This window comes from Aspergillus ruber, assembly GCF_000600275.1.
Source record: "Aspergillus ruber CBS 135680 unplaced genomic scaffold scaffold00031, whole genome shotgun sequence".
Taxonomy (NCBI): domain Eukaryota; kingdom Fungi; phylum Ascomycota; class Eurotiomycetes; order Eurotiales; family Aspergillaceae; genus Aspergillus; species Aspergillus ruber.
The window spans coordinates 158,853-176,005 of NW_024467327.1; the positions used below are offsets into that span (position 1 = coordinate 158,853).

The 17,153-nt window shown below is 49.8% G+C and overlaps 6 protein-coding genes across 6 annotated transcripts; 4 read left to right on the forward strand and 2 right to left on the reverse strand.

Annotated features, from left to right (window-relative positions):
• Positions 1-318: 318 nt before the first annotated feature.
• EURHEDRAFT_416082 (uncharacterized protein) lies at positions 319-1,354 on the forward strand. Its single transcript, XM_040782865.1, has one exon. The coding sequence runs from the start codon at positions 661-663 to the stop codon at positions 1,225-1,227; it is 567 nt and encodes a 188-aa protein (XP_040635500.1). The 5' UTR covers positions 319-660; the 3' UTR covers positions 1,228-1,354.
• Positions 1,355-1,758: 404 nt separating this feature from the next.
• Positions 1,759-2,924, forward strand: EURHEDRAFT_389268 (uncharacterized protein; the record flags this gene model as incomplete). The annotated part of the gene is made up of 2 exons (XM_040779776.1): positions 1,759-2,715; positions 2,772-2,924. Exons 1-2 carry the CDS (start codon positions 1,852-1,854, stop codon positions 2,922-2,924), a joined length of 1,017 nt encoding a protein of 338 aa, XP_040635501.1. The 5' UTR covers positions 1,759-1,851.
• A 326-nt stretch (positions 2,925-3,250) lies between these two features.
• On the reverse strand, positions 3,251-5,656 carry EURHEDRAFT_380739 (WD40 repeat domain-containing protein; the record flags this gene model as incomplete). Its single annotated transcript, XM_040779328.1, has 2 exons — positions 3,251-4,707; positions 4,759-5,656. The coding sequence occupies 2 exons, from the start codon at positions 5,654-5,656 to the stop codon at positions 3,251-3,253; spliced, it is 2,355 nt and encodes a 784-aa protein (XP_040635502.1).
• A 686-nt stretch (positions 5,657-6,342) lies between these two features.
• chsF (chitin synthase CHS3) lies at positions 6,343-9,875 on the reverse strand (the record flags this gene model as incomplete). The annotated part of the gene is made up of 2 exons (XM_040779329.1): positions 6,343-6,413; positions 6,470-9,875. 2 exons carry the CDS (start codon positions 9,873-9,875, stop codon positions 6,343-6,345), a joined length of 3,477 nt encoding a protein of 1,158 aa, XP_040635503.1.
• Positions 9,876-10,784: 909 nt separating this feature from the next.
• On the forward strand, positions 10,785-12,633 carry chs3 (putative chitin synthase activator (Chs3)). The gene is made up of 3 exons (XM_040778038.1): positions 10,785-12,101; positions 12,151-12,367; positions 12,415-12,633. Exons 1-3 carry the CDS (start codon positions 10,880-10,882, stop codon positions 12,416-12,418), a joined length of 1,443 nt encoding a protein of 480 aa, XP_040635504.1. The 5' UTR covers positions 10,785-10,879; the 3' UTR covers positions 12,419-12,633.
• Positions 12,634-14,568: 1,935 nt separating this feature from the next.
• Positions 14,569-15,499, forward strand: EURHEDRAFT_518138 (uncharacterized protein; the record flags this gene model as incomplete). Its single annotated transcript, XM_040786640.1, has 2 exons — positions 14,569-14,644; positions 14,712-15,499. The coding sequence occupies 2 exons, from the start codon at positions 14,569-14,571 to the stop codon at positions 15,497-15,499; spliced, it is 864 nt and encodes a 287-aa protein (XP_040635505.1).
• Between the last annotated feature and the right edge of the window lie 1,654 nt (positions 15,500-17,153).

A 17,153-nucleotide genomic window follows, 5' to 3' on the forward strand; every position in this document is an offset into this window, starting at 1 on the left:
CCAGGAGGGACTGTCTAAGGCATACTGAACCAAATATACGATCAAGTGTACGAAGATGATCACGACGGCGATTATGAAAAGAAACCTGATGATTCGGATGATGAAAATTACGAGTATTAGCGGTACTTTCTATTTCTTTTCTTCTCTGTTTCTTGTTCTTGTTCTTTCTTTCTTTCTTTCCCTCTCATTTTAGGGTTTTGTAATCATATCTCCAAAAGTATGCTGGTCATTATGACACCTCGTAATTTGCTATAAATAAGCTGCATAGAAAAACATCTCCAGATCAAAACGACTGCCAGAATGGAATGGTCGCCTCTATGCCTTCTGTGCGGCCATGTCCAACAAGAGCTCCGCCAAAACCAGCTTGCGGGTACGAGCAAGATATTCTCGGAACGAGGTGATTAGAAAAATGTACTTCAAGACATCATGGATAAGGAACTGTGTCTTCCACGCAAGTGGGTATATATCTACAGATGAATTATGGATTGAACTGACGAGAAATCATCAGTATCCGAATGTCCGAAATAAAAATGCGGATTTTAGCTCTCCGGGGTCATCATTCACAGTGGCTAGGGTTATGAAAGTCCCCTTGGGGTCCTAAAGGACCCTGATGGGTTAATATTGAGGCCGAAAATTAGGTTCATAAGAGTGTGCGCTGGTATGCCCAGGATTAACGCCAACCGGCTGAGCCATAAAGCCTATTCTATGCACGAACGGTGCTTGGTGCTGATGACATGGGTTCTGGACGTGGACCTTATTGAGGAGCATCTTGACCTCTTTGCCAGGGCTCTATGCCATCAAGAGAAGCGGAATAAGTTCGAGCCCAACAACTTGCTTGCTGATGATTACCCGGAACATTGGGTTCAATTAGACAGGTTTTATCACAGATCAAAAGAGTATTTCAAAACCCATGAGAACGGACAACATCCTTCCGAGGGGTGCTGTCTTCCTCGAGATCCTCTCAACATCCGGAACTTCGTGACTTGCTTCGTCACCCGAAAAGGATTCGACGAGAAACACGAAAGAGCAAGACTCAGACATTCCCCTATGCCCCATCCAGATCGAGCACTAGCAACATCTAACCATCCCAGCGGACATTATTCTCATAGTCATATACCTTCTCCCGGGTCGACGAGACTTCAATTTTCTGCTGTTGACATTTCCCCGACGAAGATCCCAGATCACACGGATTTCACAGGTATTCCGGCGCCGACAGTATATCAATGACTATTTTTCATCCGAGGAAACGCTTCCGACAGTGAAGGAGATGGGCGGAGATTTTATTTCATTGTCGATCAGATGCTTTCCAACTACATTGACTGGCTGAACCGGCTGCGAGTTATGGAGAATATGGAGCAGACCAAAGAACTTTTCCTGAAGATTCTGGCCAGATCCAAGTGATTCTCTTGGCAATGAACCTTCTCATGTTCACCTACAACCGATATCGCTTCATGAGAAGAGCCAATGCCGCTTCATTGCTTGGCGATGGCTAGATTGGCTCAGTACGCGTTTTCTTTCTCAGCTGTTACTCCGAAGTACAGCACATGCACTCTCCTGTACCTGTACACCTACGTCATAACCGCGGGATTAAGTTTCTATTAAAATCCCGCACTAACCCAGATCGGAAGTGACCTACTGTGGCTGGTAACACGATGTGGCTATACCCCCCTCAGATCTGTGGCTCAGCAATACCCCACCCGTGACGCCCCTCCATCGATTCCATCATAAATAGATACTCCTGAGTCTCACCCTCTTCCTCTTTCATCTTCTCATCTCATTTCATCTTGTCCTCTCTTTTCTTTTCATCCATCTCAATTCCATTTTATTTCACATATACTCCCATATAACAACATGAGCGGATACGGTTACAACGGCGGCGGCGGCGCCTCCGACGACTACTACGGCGGTGGTGGTGGTCGTCCCTCGCACGGCGGCGGTAGCTCTTATGGCGGCGGTAGCTCCTATGGCGGCGGAAGCTCTGGTGGCTACGACGGTCCTCCTCAGTCGAGCGGATACGGGGGTGGTGGCTCGTACGGAGGCCCCTCGTATGGTGGTAGCTCCGGTGGTCACGGTGGTCACGGTGGTCCCCCTCATGGCAGCTCTGGCGGCTACGGCGGTCCTCCTCAGTCCGGCGGCTATGGCGGTGGTGACTCCTACGGTGGCGGTAGCTCTGGTGGCTATGGCGGCCCCCCTCAGTCCAGCGGCTACGGCGGTGGTGACTCCTACGGCGGCCCTTCCTACGGGGGTAGCTCCGGTAGCCACGGAGGTCCTTCTCACGGCAGCTCCGGCGGTTATGGAGGCTCGTCTCAGGGCCACGGCCGCCACGACTCCGACTCGGACGACGACTTTAACCCTGCCCTCTCGCACGCTCAATCCTCCGGCGGCTCGGGCGACAGCAGCCTGTTCAGCAGCGCCCTGTCTTTCATCAAAGACCAAAAGAAGAAGAAGGACTACAAGAATGACGAGATCAACGATAACGAAATGGTTTCCGCGCACCAGTCGCTCTACGGCAGCGGTGGCTCTGATGACCGCAAGCACGACTCGAACTCCGTTGGTATGGGCGCTGCCATGCAGGCGTTGAAGATGTTTACTTCGAGTGACTCGGGTTCGGGATCAGGATCGAGCTCGGGTGGTATGGATAAAAATAAGTTGATTGGTATTGCCATGTCGCAGGCTGGTGATTTGTGGGAGAAGAAGAACTCTGGTGGTCAGGCTGTATGTTCCCCCCATAACTTCCGAGGTTGGTTGAAATGATACTAATAAACGTGCAGAGCGGCGACAAGCAATCTGCCGTCAACTCGGCTGCTGAGATGGCTCTTAAGATGTACATGAAGAGCAACGGCAGCGGCTCGCAGGGCACCGGTGGCCCTAGCAGTTCTGGTGGTGCTAGTGGCTTGTTGAGCTTGGCGAGCAAGTTCATGTGATGGCGTTGACGAAGTTATGATCCCATTTTCATTGTGTACAGCTTGACTTGAATGTTCCTTTTAAAGTACATAGCTATATCTATGTTTGATACATGTTGGATGAATTGAATGATGAAGATGAAACGCAATGGTATCATACGCTATGCAGGTATAAAAGATAAGCAAAACACCACCCTGACTGTACAGTAAGTAGCCGAAAAAATACAAAAAGAATCTCAAACACAGAAACAGAACAATGTCCCAACCCAATGCAATAGCAATGCACCGGACAAAACAAACAACAATACACAAAAGGCGAGAGAAACCAAGGAATAGTAGAGAAAAGCCTAAACTAACAACATCTCATACTCCTCCCAACTCAAACTCCCCAAGAACCTCATCCTCCTCTCCCTCGCACCCCCCACAACACATCGTCCATCATCACCCAACTCCTCTTCCCCAGCCTCAACCCCCTTCCCCCAGGCTCTCCTCTCAAACCCCATAAACCCACCATACACATCATCAGAATTAGCAACCCAAATTTCCCCGCCGTCGGGGCTGAAATCCGCGCCGGCAATTTCGCCGAAGAAATCATGTACCTGGCGGGATGTGTACGTTTGCGCGTCCACGATGGCGATTCTGTCAGCGGGTTCGGTCATGAGTAGTGTACGGGGCCCGCCGCCGACAGGGGAATAGCGCAAGCTGCGGTAGCCGGAGATGTCAGAGGAGAGCATGGTGAGGGGTTTCCACATGCGCGCGTCCCAGATAATGGTTGTTTTGTCTTGGTTTCCTGTCGCAACGTGGAGCATGTCGGGTGACCAGGCGCATGCAAAGCCGTAGTCGCGATGGCCGCGGAGGGGCTGGACCGGGCGACCAGTGTCTGCTTCGATGATGAGAGCGTCTGGGGAGTCGCCTACAACCACGCGGAGGCGACCATCAGGTGAGGTGGAGGTGCAGTTTACGGCGCAGGAAAGGTCGTAGTCGGAGGTGAAGGTGTCGGTTTCGATGTCGAGGGTACGGAGGTGGTTGTCGTTGGAGGCGAAGATGCCTATTGGGTTGCGGGAGGTGCGGTGCGGGATTATGTCGATATGGTTGGTTATGCCATTGGGGTCGCGGGTGACGAAACCATGGGTGCTGGGCGTGGACGCTGGGGTTGTTGTGCCGGGGATGAGGGTTGTGGGTGTGGTGTCGCCTTCGGCGCGGATGGCGTACTCACCGGCAAAGCCGCCTACGATTGAGACGCCGTGGGCGGTTTTCATTGTGGAGATCTTGACGGGGCTATGGAAGACGCTGTTTTCCCATGTTGTCGGGCGTGATAGGTCCATCAGACAGGTTAAGTCGTCGTACGCCGGAATCCAGGAATAAAGCCGCCACTCGCTAGCAAAATGCACCGTGTTATACGCTGGGACGGACATCAAATTGCGTAGCTGGAAATGCTCAATCGACGCCCGATACTTGCTGTACATGGCCTTTTCGCGAAAGTAGAACTCATTCGGCCGTATCCTCTTGGCCGTTTCATGTGGCGTGTGCGGCAAGTTCATGTACGGACGATACCACAGATCGCGCTGCGTGCGTGCATCTGCGCGCTTAGCCCTCAACGTCTCCCACCAGGGGATCCGCTGAAGGTCGAAAAAGTCCACCCTGTCATCACCGGCGGGACGGACGACTTTTTCTGGACGATTTGCGCTGAGGATGATTGAACTGCGCTGAGGTGCGATGAAAAGTTGGTCGCTTCCGATTTGTGCGTGTGACTGGCAAACCCATTGTTGGACGAACTGGTCGACAGTGAAATTTCGCTCGTACGCTTTGCACTTGTCAGTTTCTTTTCTTTTTGTCATAGAGAGTGGAAACATACTAGTCACCGGGAACTCATTATCAAACATCGCCATATTGTGCGCGCCAACATTGAGCATTCCCGTTCCACCACCACCGATAACAATCTCCTCCCCGCCCTGGCCGTCGTCCCCATCCTCATTCTCCTCGAGCCCATCCTCATCAGCCTCCCCCTCCCCCGAAAAGTCCATTCTATACCGCGAATCCATATCTCTCCCTCCCCCTCTCTGCGTCCCCCCCTCAAAATCACCCCCATCAAACATCTGTGCCACGCGCATCAGCCCAACCCCCTCATCGTCAAAACCACGCATCCCTGGCCCCGCAGGCCTTGGCCCAGAAAAATCACTCCCTGGGGTAGCATCATCATAACCATCATCATATCCATAACCGGCCCTGGCCCCCCGCAGATGACCAGCAGGATCAAACGGATCCGGTGCCATAAACCCAGCTCCCTCCACGCCCCTATCCTCCTCTCTAAGTATTCCCACCGGTGAAACAGATCTTACATCCCCAAACGGCGACTCAATCTCGACTTCGCTCCCGCGCCCGTCTTCAGCCGTCATGATCATCCAGCGATGGCGACCACTGCCGTGACGGCCCTGTCCGTAGCCATAGCCTATGGCGAAGGGGTTTTCGGAGTTGTGGCGGCGCGAGCGGAGGGGTACTTCGTCTGTTTCGGGTTCTGTTTCTGCGCTGTTATCTGTATTTGTATTCACCGGATTTCCGGGATCAGATGGCGGTAACGGGTCGCGATTGATCACGGCGGCGGCGTTGACGACCTCGGACACAGGTTGCGATTGCGAGTCCGAGGAGATAGCGTAGGGGTATTGCGAGACGGCGGTGAATGCGGAGAGAGAATGTAGGTTGGGATGGGGGCGGGGATGGGGCCGGGGATGGTCGAAAGCATCCTGCGGAGTCATGTCGTCGCCATGGGTGCTGTCGTAAATATTATTACTCGAGGTGTTGCGGTGGTGAGAGTGAAGATGGTGAGGACGGTGATGGTGATGATCACCTGCGGCGATGACTAGAAAGTCACATGACGGCGCAGCGGGGTGAATACGAGTATCCCTAGTAAAAGAAGGAAAATGATTCCGAGACGAGACAAAAGAAGAAAATGGTAAAGAAGAAGAGGAAACAGCTCCCCAATCTTCTTGTTGAGACATGCCAGAATAGCGCAGTGATCGGTCTCTTTCCCTCTATGCAGGAAAACAGGGAATATATGTACATATCTCGGGCTGTCACGTCAGCGATTCGCAGTTGACCACGTTTTGTGAACTTTGTTGGGCTCGAAGTGGGCTATGACTGACAGGTGTCGGAATTTTGAAGGGAATGCTGCATCTCAAGGCAAGTGAGGCTGAAGGCACCCCACTGCCCTCACTGCAGAATGGCCATTTGTTATGAACGAGGTCTGAGTGGATAGTAGTGCGGACAGTGTAGATGACAATGCATTGGTTCTATCCCACGTGAGATGTGATTGATCATAAGTGTACATTGGGCTCGGATCATAGGTCAAGAAATATACAAAACACGAAAACAGAAACCTCCCATTAAATGGCAGACATTACATTAAATCAATCAATCAGTCGTAACACATTCCATAATAACATCAATCGTAATTCCCATGTCCATAGGAATACCCGTGCTGGACCTTTCCAGCTTGAAGTTGGAGACGTCGATCTGCATCAGTTAGTACAAACCCCGTAAACACGCAAAAGAAAAAGAAGGAAACATACCTCTCTCAAAATCCCTCCACCTCTTCATCGTAATCTTCGTACTATCAAACTCTCCCTCAACATCATGTCCCTTCTTCTCCTCGCCCGCTGTCTTTCTCGTATCACCCCAACTGAAGTCATCAAACTTCCAGTACGCGTATGTCGGCAAAACAAAGTTCCATATGGGCAGGGAGAGAAGGTAGATAAACATCCACAGGACGTATACCAATCGGTGTGCGGTCACGATAATCAAAACACCGGGCAAACCTAAAATCAGTGCGAGCAGGACGAGTGGAATTACCTGCACAGGCTTGTTGATGATCGACGAGATGACGACGTAGAAGGTGAAGGCAATAGCGGCGGGAAGGACGAGTGTGCCGACCAACTCGATGAAGACGACGAACTGCATGCTGAAGCAGAACGTACCGCACAGGTCGCGCACGAGCATGAGTTCGAAGAGGTTGTGGACGGTACTGTTAATCCAGCGACGGCGCTGGGACAATAATACACGGAATTTTTCAGGGACGACGGTTTTGCAAACAGCCTGCGGGACGAAGACTTGTTTGCGTTTGGGAAACGTCTTCAGCATCAGGGTTGAAAGGTACCGATCTTCGCCTAGAAGGAGGAGGTTCTTTTTGTGTAGTGTATCGACTACGTTTTCAGAGTAGTGCTCGACGACGTCTGGGTTAGCGAGGATAGGAACCCAGTAGTTTTGTCCTCCTTTTGGTGCTTTGATGCGGTACATTGAGAAACAGCCAGGAAGACAGGTAACACCACCGAAGACAGACTCGAAGGATTTGGACTGGTGGTGGGAGATGAAGTACTCAAAGACTTGGATCATCGTGACCCAGCTTGCTGTTTTGTTTGCGATTTTCGTCTCGCCGCAGAGACCCATTACTTCGGGGTCTTTCACCATCGCAGAGATCATATGCGTCAGACTGTCCGGGAACACCTTGGTATCTGCATCCACCATGAGAACGACCTCGTAGAAATCAGGCGGTATACCAGTCACATTCCAGAGGCCGTTGAACATTTCAAACTCCAGCTCCGTCATGCGTTCATCAAACATGACTTTCTGCAGGCATGCCATCAGGATAATCTGACTATCCCGCTTGCCCCGATTTCCTGGCTTGGCAGCTTTGGACTCTGCCCGCGTGCCGGTCTTAACAATGATCATCATCGGGACGCGCTGCTGTTTGTCTGGTGGTACGACTGATGATTGACCATAGTCGTAAAAGCCCGCGTAAACCTTGGCCATGTTATGTCGCTTTGAACCCGTCGCGACAGCCACGTAGGAGAACGACTTTACTGAATCAAAAGGAACAATAGGATCCTTCATCATGCGGAGGACAATCTCCGGAGTTGAGTAATCTTCACCCTTACCCTTGATCATCCCATCGCAAATGACGACCATTGTCTTGTGGCTGTTGGGGTAATCAGTCATGGCGACTGAGTCAAGCGTAGTTCTGATTCCATCCTCTCCTTCAGAGTAACATGTCACTAAGCATAAAGCATGTGCTAAGGGGAACCCATATGGCTGCCATTCTGGCGGTGGTTGAGGGACTACTTCTGAATGGATGATTCCTCCTGGTCCTCCTGCGGTATCTGCTTCTGTGGCCTTGTCGGTTCCTGTACCGCCGATGCTGCCTTTGGGACTGTTATATAGATCCGCGGATGCAGCTGCGGGTGGCATAAGCCGTGAAGTGGAATTTTGACTGGCCATGGTGACATACGGAACTCGTTGCTTGCCGGCACTGCTGCCGGTGTAGGGACTTGAGAATCGCGAGGTGGTCGGTAGAAAGCTAGCCCTCTTGCTGGGCCGATCGGACAGGGGGTCTGCAAGACGCGGTCCCGGACGATAGATATCATTTGACCAATCTTCAATCTGTTGATTCCGTGTCTTAGAATCGGAGCCCATGCTTGTTCTTTGGGCGGCAAAACGAGGTGCCAGGAACCACTGGAAGAGAAGCGCAAATGCGAACTTCACGATGACGATTGAGAGAATGAAAACCAGAGAGACGTAGAGGACAACTTTGGACGCGATACATCCAACCGTATCCGTATCGATACTGCCGACTTTGATGATTTGGGAGAGACACTTCCCTATCTGCTTATCCTGGCCATTTTGCAGGTAGTACGTTAAGTCAACGCCGCGAACATCGGAATTGGTGCGAAGTTCTTCGAATTTAGATGGGTATTGGACTTGCGAACCGTTCATCCATCGGAGAAGATCGAGATCTAACACATTGCCGGAATAGACAGCCAAGTTCCGACTGGTATTCTTGGTGTCCTCCCACGTATAATACACATCCCCTTCACTCTTCATACTCCAGAATTGATTCCTAGCCGTGCCTGACGTATGGCAGGCCCAACCAGCATAATACGATTCTGTCTGGTTGAGCTCAGACGAACCGTCTTGGTTAAAGGCTGTACAGGGAAAATACCAAGCCACATCCCCATCACTATTGGACGGCACATCCGACCCTTCAGCCAAAGTTATAAGACCCTTGCAGGCACCATTGACTTCCTGGAAGAAGAAACTCCCATCTTGACCGCCATACTTGTGAGGCAGGTCGTATAGAAGATTCGTATTGTCAGGGATGCCAGCAGCAGCTGGATGCTCGAACTTGGTGAGATCATAGGCAGATCCCTGGAAGATCATGTAGTTGGTGTTGATCTGGTTGATTTTCAGACGGAGTGGCGGCGTCCCACAGACCGTAGCCGTGAATCCGAACGTGAGGAAACCAACAAATGCCGCAATCATGAGGATAATAGAAATCAGACCCATCTTTTCCCGCCAAGCACTCCGTTGCGCCTTTTGCGGCATTCCAAAACATTCTAGAACAAAATCTGGCGCCCAGAACGTGATAAGTGCACAGTAAGCCGTCCAAGGACTGGGCGGCCGGACCTGCTCCATAGCATCCTGTCGTTTCTTTTCCTCTATCTCAGCCTGCTTTGACACTTTGCGGGATGCCCGTCGTCTCTTGCGTTGTCGTCGTTCGATCGGTTTCCTAATCTTTGTCGGTTGATCCTCCGCACTGTGTACACTATCCGAGCCGTCATCGGGAAGAGGCTCGTTTCCCGTCGTCGATGGATTGACAGGCATATTCTGGGAGTGCTGTTGGTAGTAGTAAGTCGGATGGCTGGGGTCGATACGACTGCGCTCTGGTTTGACCAGGTTTCTTCTGTGGCGTGTGTCCGCACCAGGCATGTTTCTCTCTTCGTCGACATCTCGGGAAGGCTCTGATCTGTGAGAACTGCCATAGTGGTAACGACGATGTCTATGGGAGGGAGTAGATTGGTGGTAGGTGTCGCTGTCGCCTTCAGTCTCGCTATCCCGGCGCCGTCGTCTTCGCGAAGGGTCTCTATAGACTGCACGGTCGTCGCGCCGGGGAGAAATATTTCCCGGGCGTTGTGGTAAGGGCATTATGCTGGAATGTGTAGCATGAACGGCGATGCGAGGGTCGTAGACAGTTTGTTGTTATTCATGGATAGGCGTTCGTTCAATCGTGACCAGTCGTGCATCGCATTCGTAATGTTGGGACGATCCCTTCAACTCTGGATATTCAGTCAGCACCAGACACAGCCAACAGTGCGACAGCTCTGGCCCAAATAGAAAGACGAGCAGACCTGGCCAAAACAGATCGCACCACGGACCAATTATGCCTAATTGGGAATAGTGTGTTTGTCACCTGACATCATATCCGTCGCGAGGGGCAATAGACCCACTGCCCCATAATTAATGGACCTGGAACTTGGCTGGATCGGGTAAAGCGGGGAAGTACCGTCCGATCTTTATTCACTCTTACCATACAGTACGGATTGGTATCATACAGTTGCATTTGGGGTACTTCTCAACATCAAGGAGCAATATGTTCATGCCTAATATGTAGAAACCCCAAAGAATTCGGAGCAGAAAGGGGAGTTAATACGAGACGTCAGCAATGCTATTTCAGGCAGACAACTGGCAGTAATCTGCGCCATTCCTTTGTCGGTGAATAATGACAGGCATGTACAACGAAGAAAGCCGTCATCAGCACCATATACTAATCCCCAGGATACGATGACAATAGCCAATGCAGGCACATGGTTAAAGTTCAGAAGGGGGGCCCCGGAACACGATGTCAAGTTGATTAATTGGACCTGGACAACTGGATGGCCAGGTAGGCAAGCAAACAGCTGTTCTGCGGCTGATTCGCTTCGGTTTGCTCGGGATTGTCTGCTCTTTATTCACTGCTAGCAACGATACTTTTGTCAGGCTTCTATATTATCATACTGTCCGCATCTTTGACGCCTGGGGGTGCATTGTAGGTGTTGCACAATTGTCATCGAATACCCTCCATGTGACCAAGTTGATATCTTGCTTTTGTCTTGGAGCCATCGCATCGTGCTGATTTGTTCTCATTGCCATATTCTTATTTGAACAGAACCATGGAACACGTTGAGCGGCCTAGAAGCTGCTATGTCCCTCGCAAACCAATACCTTGGAATGCGCAACTCGAAGACGCCCCCCACAGAAATTCATTTGCATCCAGCAGCTGTTCATGGTCTGTCGTAAGCGACAGTCTGGACAGCGTCGCGCTGGGCGATAGCTTCTCATCCGGATCAGAACGAGTTCGACACTCGCCCAAAGACTATCGCGCGTTTTCATTTTCACGGCTCTCTACAGCTTCACCCGGTTTCCGACTCTCATGGCTCAAAGGATACTCACAGTCCAGTCCCGCAGTCAATCCAGGGAATGCGCATCTCCGGCCCTCAGACGGAGACAAGGCATCCCTGTTCCGTCAAAAGCAAACGTTTGAAATGTACCTTGCAAACGTAAAGAAGACGGAGAACGCCACCGTGCAGTACGAGTTTGCGCTCTTTCTCCTCGATTCTATTCAGAAACAGTCCACAGAGGCTACTGAGATGACACCGGATAATTTGCGAAAAGCAGCAAAGTCGATCCTGCGACGCCTATCCGACCGCAGTCATCCACATGCGCAGTATTATCTTGGTGACGGATACGCCTCCGGCCTGTTTAGCAAGAGGGCAGAGGACTACGACAGCGCATTTCCGCTCTTTGTTGCAGCTAGCAAACATGGCCATGTTGAGGCGTGTTATCGTGCAGCCCTCTGCTATGAGTTCGGGTGGGGTACACGAGTCGAAGCTACGCGCGCAGCACAATTTTACCGACAAGCAGCATCAAAAAACCATCCCGGCGCGATGTTACGGATGGCACAAGCTTGTCTGGCAGGGGACATGGGACTAGGACGGAAGCGATACCGCGAGGGAATCAAGTGGATGAAACGAGCCAGCGAATCGTCTGACATGCAGTACAATTCTGCACCCTATGAGCTAGGATTACTTCATGAGAGCGGATATGGCAATGATGTCTTCCCAGACGCCTCATATGCCGCACAGCTATTCACCAGATCCGCTGAATTGGGCCATGCAGAGGCTAGTTATCGACTTGGCGACGCGTATGAGCATGGGAAACTGCACTGTCCACGAGATCCGCAGTTAAGTATCCATTACTACACATGTGCTGCTGAGCAGGGACATCCGCTATCCATGATGGCTCTATGTGCTTGGTACTTGGTCGGAGCGGAGCCGATCTTGGAACAGGACGCGAATGAAGCATATGAATGGGCCAAGCAAGCGGCGGACTTAGGTACATTTTCCATGGAACCATGGATGGAACATGTCACTGACATCTGCAGAGCTACCAAAAGCACAATACGCCGTGGGATTCTTCACAGAAATGGGCTTAGGCTGTGAGCGGGACCCATTCGAAGCCAACGCTTGGTATGTGCGCGCGGCCGATCAGGGCGATATCCGAGCGAAACAGCGCGTATCCACGATCCGTGCGGCGGACGGGTTCGATGTAGACGAGGGGCCTTTGAAGGGGAAGAAACGAGCGGGTACGTGTGTCAAGCTGTCAGTGTCAGTCCAGAATCATACGCTGACTCTGCTAACCCGAACAGATGACCATCGGCCAAAATGGCTAGGAATTTTCTAACACCCACTTAGAATTGGCGTTGGATATTAGAATTACTTGCGTGATACCAGGCGGCTGTCTTTCCTATCGTTTATAACAAACATCTCATATGTATTGTATTGTATTTTAAGCGAGCCTCTTATGTTGATACTATCCCGATTCGGAAATCCAGGCACCAACCAATCACCTCCTGTCGATCAGTTTCCAAAAATACCCGTTATCAGAACTTCCTCCTATCTTCTTCAATCCTTCTCTTCCTCTTCTCTTTTTTCCCTTCTCTTCTTCAATAATTCCACGTTCCTTCTGCCTCGTGCCTCAATTCATTCCTTTCAGGTACGTTTTCAATCGAATAGAGACATTTCATTTCATCTTTGACATTGACGGCCGGTCCACTGCGTGTCCCTCCATACCATCCCTTGTTCTTTTCGTCCCTGCGCTGACTGACACATCTTTCCAACAACCAGATCTATCTTCGTCTGTCTTTTCCGAAGAATTATCCAGAACAAATCATCACGATGCAATTCCTCGCCGCCCTGACCGTCATTGCTACCGCCACCGTCGCGGTCGCCCTGCCCGGCTTCAACATGGGCCAGGCGTCTTGCCGAGCCGTACGTTATCCCACAATCTCGAATCCATACATATCTTTGGAGGATTTACCACTAATGGGTGTTATAGGGCGGCGACTACTGCACTAACCTCACCATCGCCGACGCCCACGGCAGCACCTGCTGTACTCCTCTCGTCTGTGATGAAAGCAGCGTAAGTGGCTCCGTAAATGGCATAAACGAGATAAATAAATGAACACGAAGCTGATGAGTGACCAACAGCACTGCCGCTCTTCTTACTAGACTATCTCGCCTGCGATCTGACGGATTGGACAAGTGGACAAGAGGGATGGAGTACAGTACATACATACGTGGGTTGCGCGCAGACTTGGCCATTATGAAAAGGAAATAAATAGTTATTTGCGGCCGGTCGGTTGGTCTGTGAATCAGTAAAATGCGTGTGCGGGTGTCTACTGGCGAATCTCATTCGTTGTATTTAGTTAATACTCTCAAGGAATATTAATGTCTGCGCATTGCCGTACTTGTTGGTATTTGCCACGCCCTTCGTTCTTATCTACATCGTCCAAGGACGCATTCAATAGTTGTTTATCATGATACAATGACGTCTTTTCCTTGCGGAAATGTTGATTTTGAAGCGCTAAAGACAGGAACCCGCTGATAGTCGGCCGAGCTTAAACTCCAGCAGTGGAGAACTTCATACAGCTACCATAAACCTCCATTGCATTGCCATCTTGCACCGCCCACGACTCCAAGCCGTATCGGCATGTCGGCAAGCCCTTGTCCCAGACTCGCTAAATACATCTGCAAAGGAACCCCCATCAATCAACAGTGGGAGGATACTTACAACCCAGTCACCCTAATGAGACCGAATATGCCGGTTAGCGAGTTGTTGCGCTTCGTTATTATTATTACTAGCAGCCTGGCCCTTGATCTCGACCTTCTGAGTACTCGAGCCCAAGATAATAGACCCTTCTTTCTGGCCTAGAACTTGTTGTGAGACCGTATTTTTATGTTGTCGAGGATCAATTTATTCACTGGTATAGCAGCATGAGAAAGGGAAGAGCGAGACAGCTTCTCATTCTGAGGTTTTGGGCTATCCACTGGCAGGCTTGGTTAACAGCCCTAGATGTCAACCATGCCCTACATCATCCACGCGCGTTCCGTGACAATGAGGCTCTTTAAGCATATTCATCTGTAGAATTCTTCGTTGCTTCGCTCTTTCTGTACTGCCATTATGCGCTATGAGGGTGGTATTGTAGTGTAATGGCATGAGCCATCCCCAATGCTGATGTGGATTAAATGTTCCGGGCTTATACTTCTAATGCAGCGTTTTCTGCAGCCTTTTGAGGCTCTGGGATCGCTCTTTACGTGCGTATGTTATGCGGGCGAGATTAACTGACATATCAGCTATTACAAACGTCAGTGCTGGTGATACTGATAGCCCCGTTACTGAAGATCTATCACATTCTACAGACTAGTGCTTATGCTGGCTGAACTCACTGTATAAGCACTCTTCTCTAGTAAAACTGCATCGCCAATATACAGCAGTGAATTCACTGAGTAATTCAAAGCAAATGACACATCTCTCTCATTCGTCTTCCATGGAGATTACTCCATATATCCAAACCTTATCCCGAATACGTTGGTCGGGTATCCGAAATCATGGCATCTGTGTTCTCTTTCCTCCCCGCCGAACTCCGCCACCAAATCTGACAAGATGCCCTCCCCGACAAAATCGGCCAACCCCTCTACTTCTACAAAAAAGGCTGCTGGTCCCCCCGCCTCCTAACGGAATCCGACCCAGACTACGACTTCGAGAACCCCCTCTTAAACCTGAACTTCGAATTCCGCCACAAGTTACTAGACGATGTTGAATTCGAAGTACCGCTCTTCCACGTTAACCGTGAAGTCCGCGGTTTCGCCTTAGCATGGGTTCACAAAAAGGGTCTTACAATACGTTTTGATAAGAAGAGAGTGTGTGCTGTGTTTGTTCGCGCGTTTGATCCTATGATTGATACGCCATATGTTCCACTTGGGAAATGGGATGAATTCCTCCGCGAGCCGTTCGATCGACATTTCGAGCTGGATCTTATAGAAAAGAATATAAATTGTCCCGGTCCGGCGTTTACGCGGGTTGCTGTGTCTGAGGCTGTGTTGAGGGGTGAGGATAACTCTCTAGCTGAGATTTCTGATTGGTATGCTCGTGTTCGGAAGGTATTTATTATTGTCGATGCGCAGCCGAATTTGGATATGCAGTCTGAAGATTACGGTGAAGATGACGACATGAGGTTGCAGCGAAGGTGGGATATTGAGAGTAGTGCACTGGGAGTGAAGCTCTTCTGGAATAATGACCATGGGGAGTTCAAGTGGGCGAATAGGGAGGATTTGGGCGACAAAGGTTTATGCAAGCTCATTGAAGAAGCTAGCAATGGGGTGGGTGAGAAGCTTGTAGGGTACGGGAGGCGCAGGTTTGAGGTGCGGCCTGTGTTTACTGTTAGGAAATGAATAAATATCGTCTGGTTTGACACTGCGTGGTTCGGACGCTATACGCCAGGGTCTACTCAATATAAATACAATTGGGTTAGTGGCCAATTGATGCCGCAAGTATAGCAGAGAACTCTCTTCATATTGACTAGTCATCTACCAGTAGTACTCGTCCGTGCTCTTTCCTTTCCAGTTCCATTCGTTGTATATATTAAGCTGATACTCCCGAGTAATATTAATCCTTAGTCTATAATGAGTTTGGCCGATTCGATGGCACCAACAATGATGACCCATTATGTATTACAGTTGATCTCTAATCTTGCTTAATAAGGCTTTGTTCTGTGGATTCTTCCCAGAATCTGGGGATATGCCATTTTGACCAATAGTCCGTGATAACTCAATTACACTAGCGATACTAAGCTTGGCCTCAAAGCCGAATTATGCAGAAGGATATATTAATGTCTCAAGCCAGAGTCGATAATGCCTGGCACAATCTAAAAGTCACCAAAAAGCGATGATTTCGTTCCCTTTATACTCGATTTGTACCAGTTAATCAGCCATTTATACATTGCATAACCACGATCATCGAAGCTTCACGGTTGATTGTGATTCGTTGTCTCGAGTATTGTCTTCCCCGGAACTTTAAACTGCATTATAGTATTAATAGGCACCAGATGGATGATCAATAGCTCGTTTTATGTTTGCTGGTGTGGAAACGGATCTGCGCACATCGGTAACAAATTTTGGGTTTCGTAGCTTAACGAAACATTATAGGCTTCTGGATATGGCTCAGTCATCCTCAAGCAAATAAACATTACTTGGACAGAAGCCTTTATCGATCACGCGTCTCTCACGTCACATTCGGGAGACAGGCCGTAAAGAGATCACATCGAGGATGCTCTTTATCGAGATCAAGAGAAAAACACGGTCATACGCTCGTAGTTGATTGCTATTCCATCAGTACTGATTCAGTCTTTTTGTGCGGTAGTGGATTGGTGGTGAGCACATATAAGTACCTTATGCATAGTACAGTTGTTAAAGCCCTCTGGGGAGTGGACTGCCGTCACAACATATTCTCTCAATGACCTCGGTTCTTTTCACGGCACCTGGCGGGCCTGGTTGTCATTTACCCAACATATCTATGCAGCTTTGATAACCTTGTGACTGCGCCTGGGTCTCTTGCATCTTCATCGATGATCAAAAAGGTCTTGAAGTGTAGTGATATCCTGGGGGTTTTCGTGGCGTTTAACCAGCGTGAGATGTCGTTCCTGGAAATGCATCATCATGACATGGTGTTATAGAATATTTTTGACAACTATTCATTGTTCGCAACATAACGCTTGCTGTATAGTTATGGGCTCGTTATATTCTTTCTGAGTGTGCCCGCTGGCGTGCCCGCAATTGTAGTTACGGCAGTCTGAACGACTTGGGGTGCTGTTCAAGAGATTCTGGACCTCTTGCGATAAATTTCATCCTCATCGAAGCCTCCATGCTTATTGTTTTAGGTCTGGCCGCAGTCCCCTGATTCAAAAGTCATCGAATTTCAGGGATCGGCTTGGTTCGGAATACCAACACAGACACCTTTTGCACTCTATGAGTGCTAACATGCATGTAAAGTCTGTTCATGGCACGTCTTGGGAATCCTTGAGATTTGTGGGAAACAGAATCAATTTGC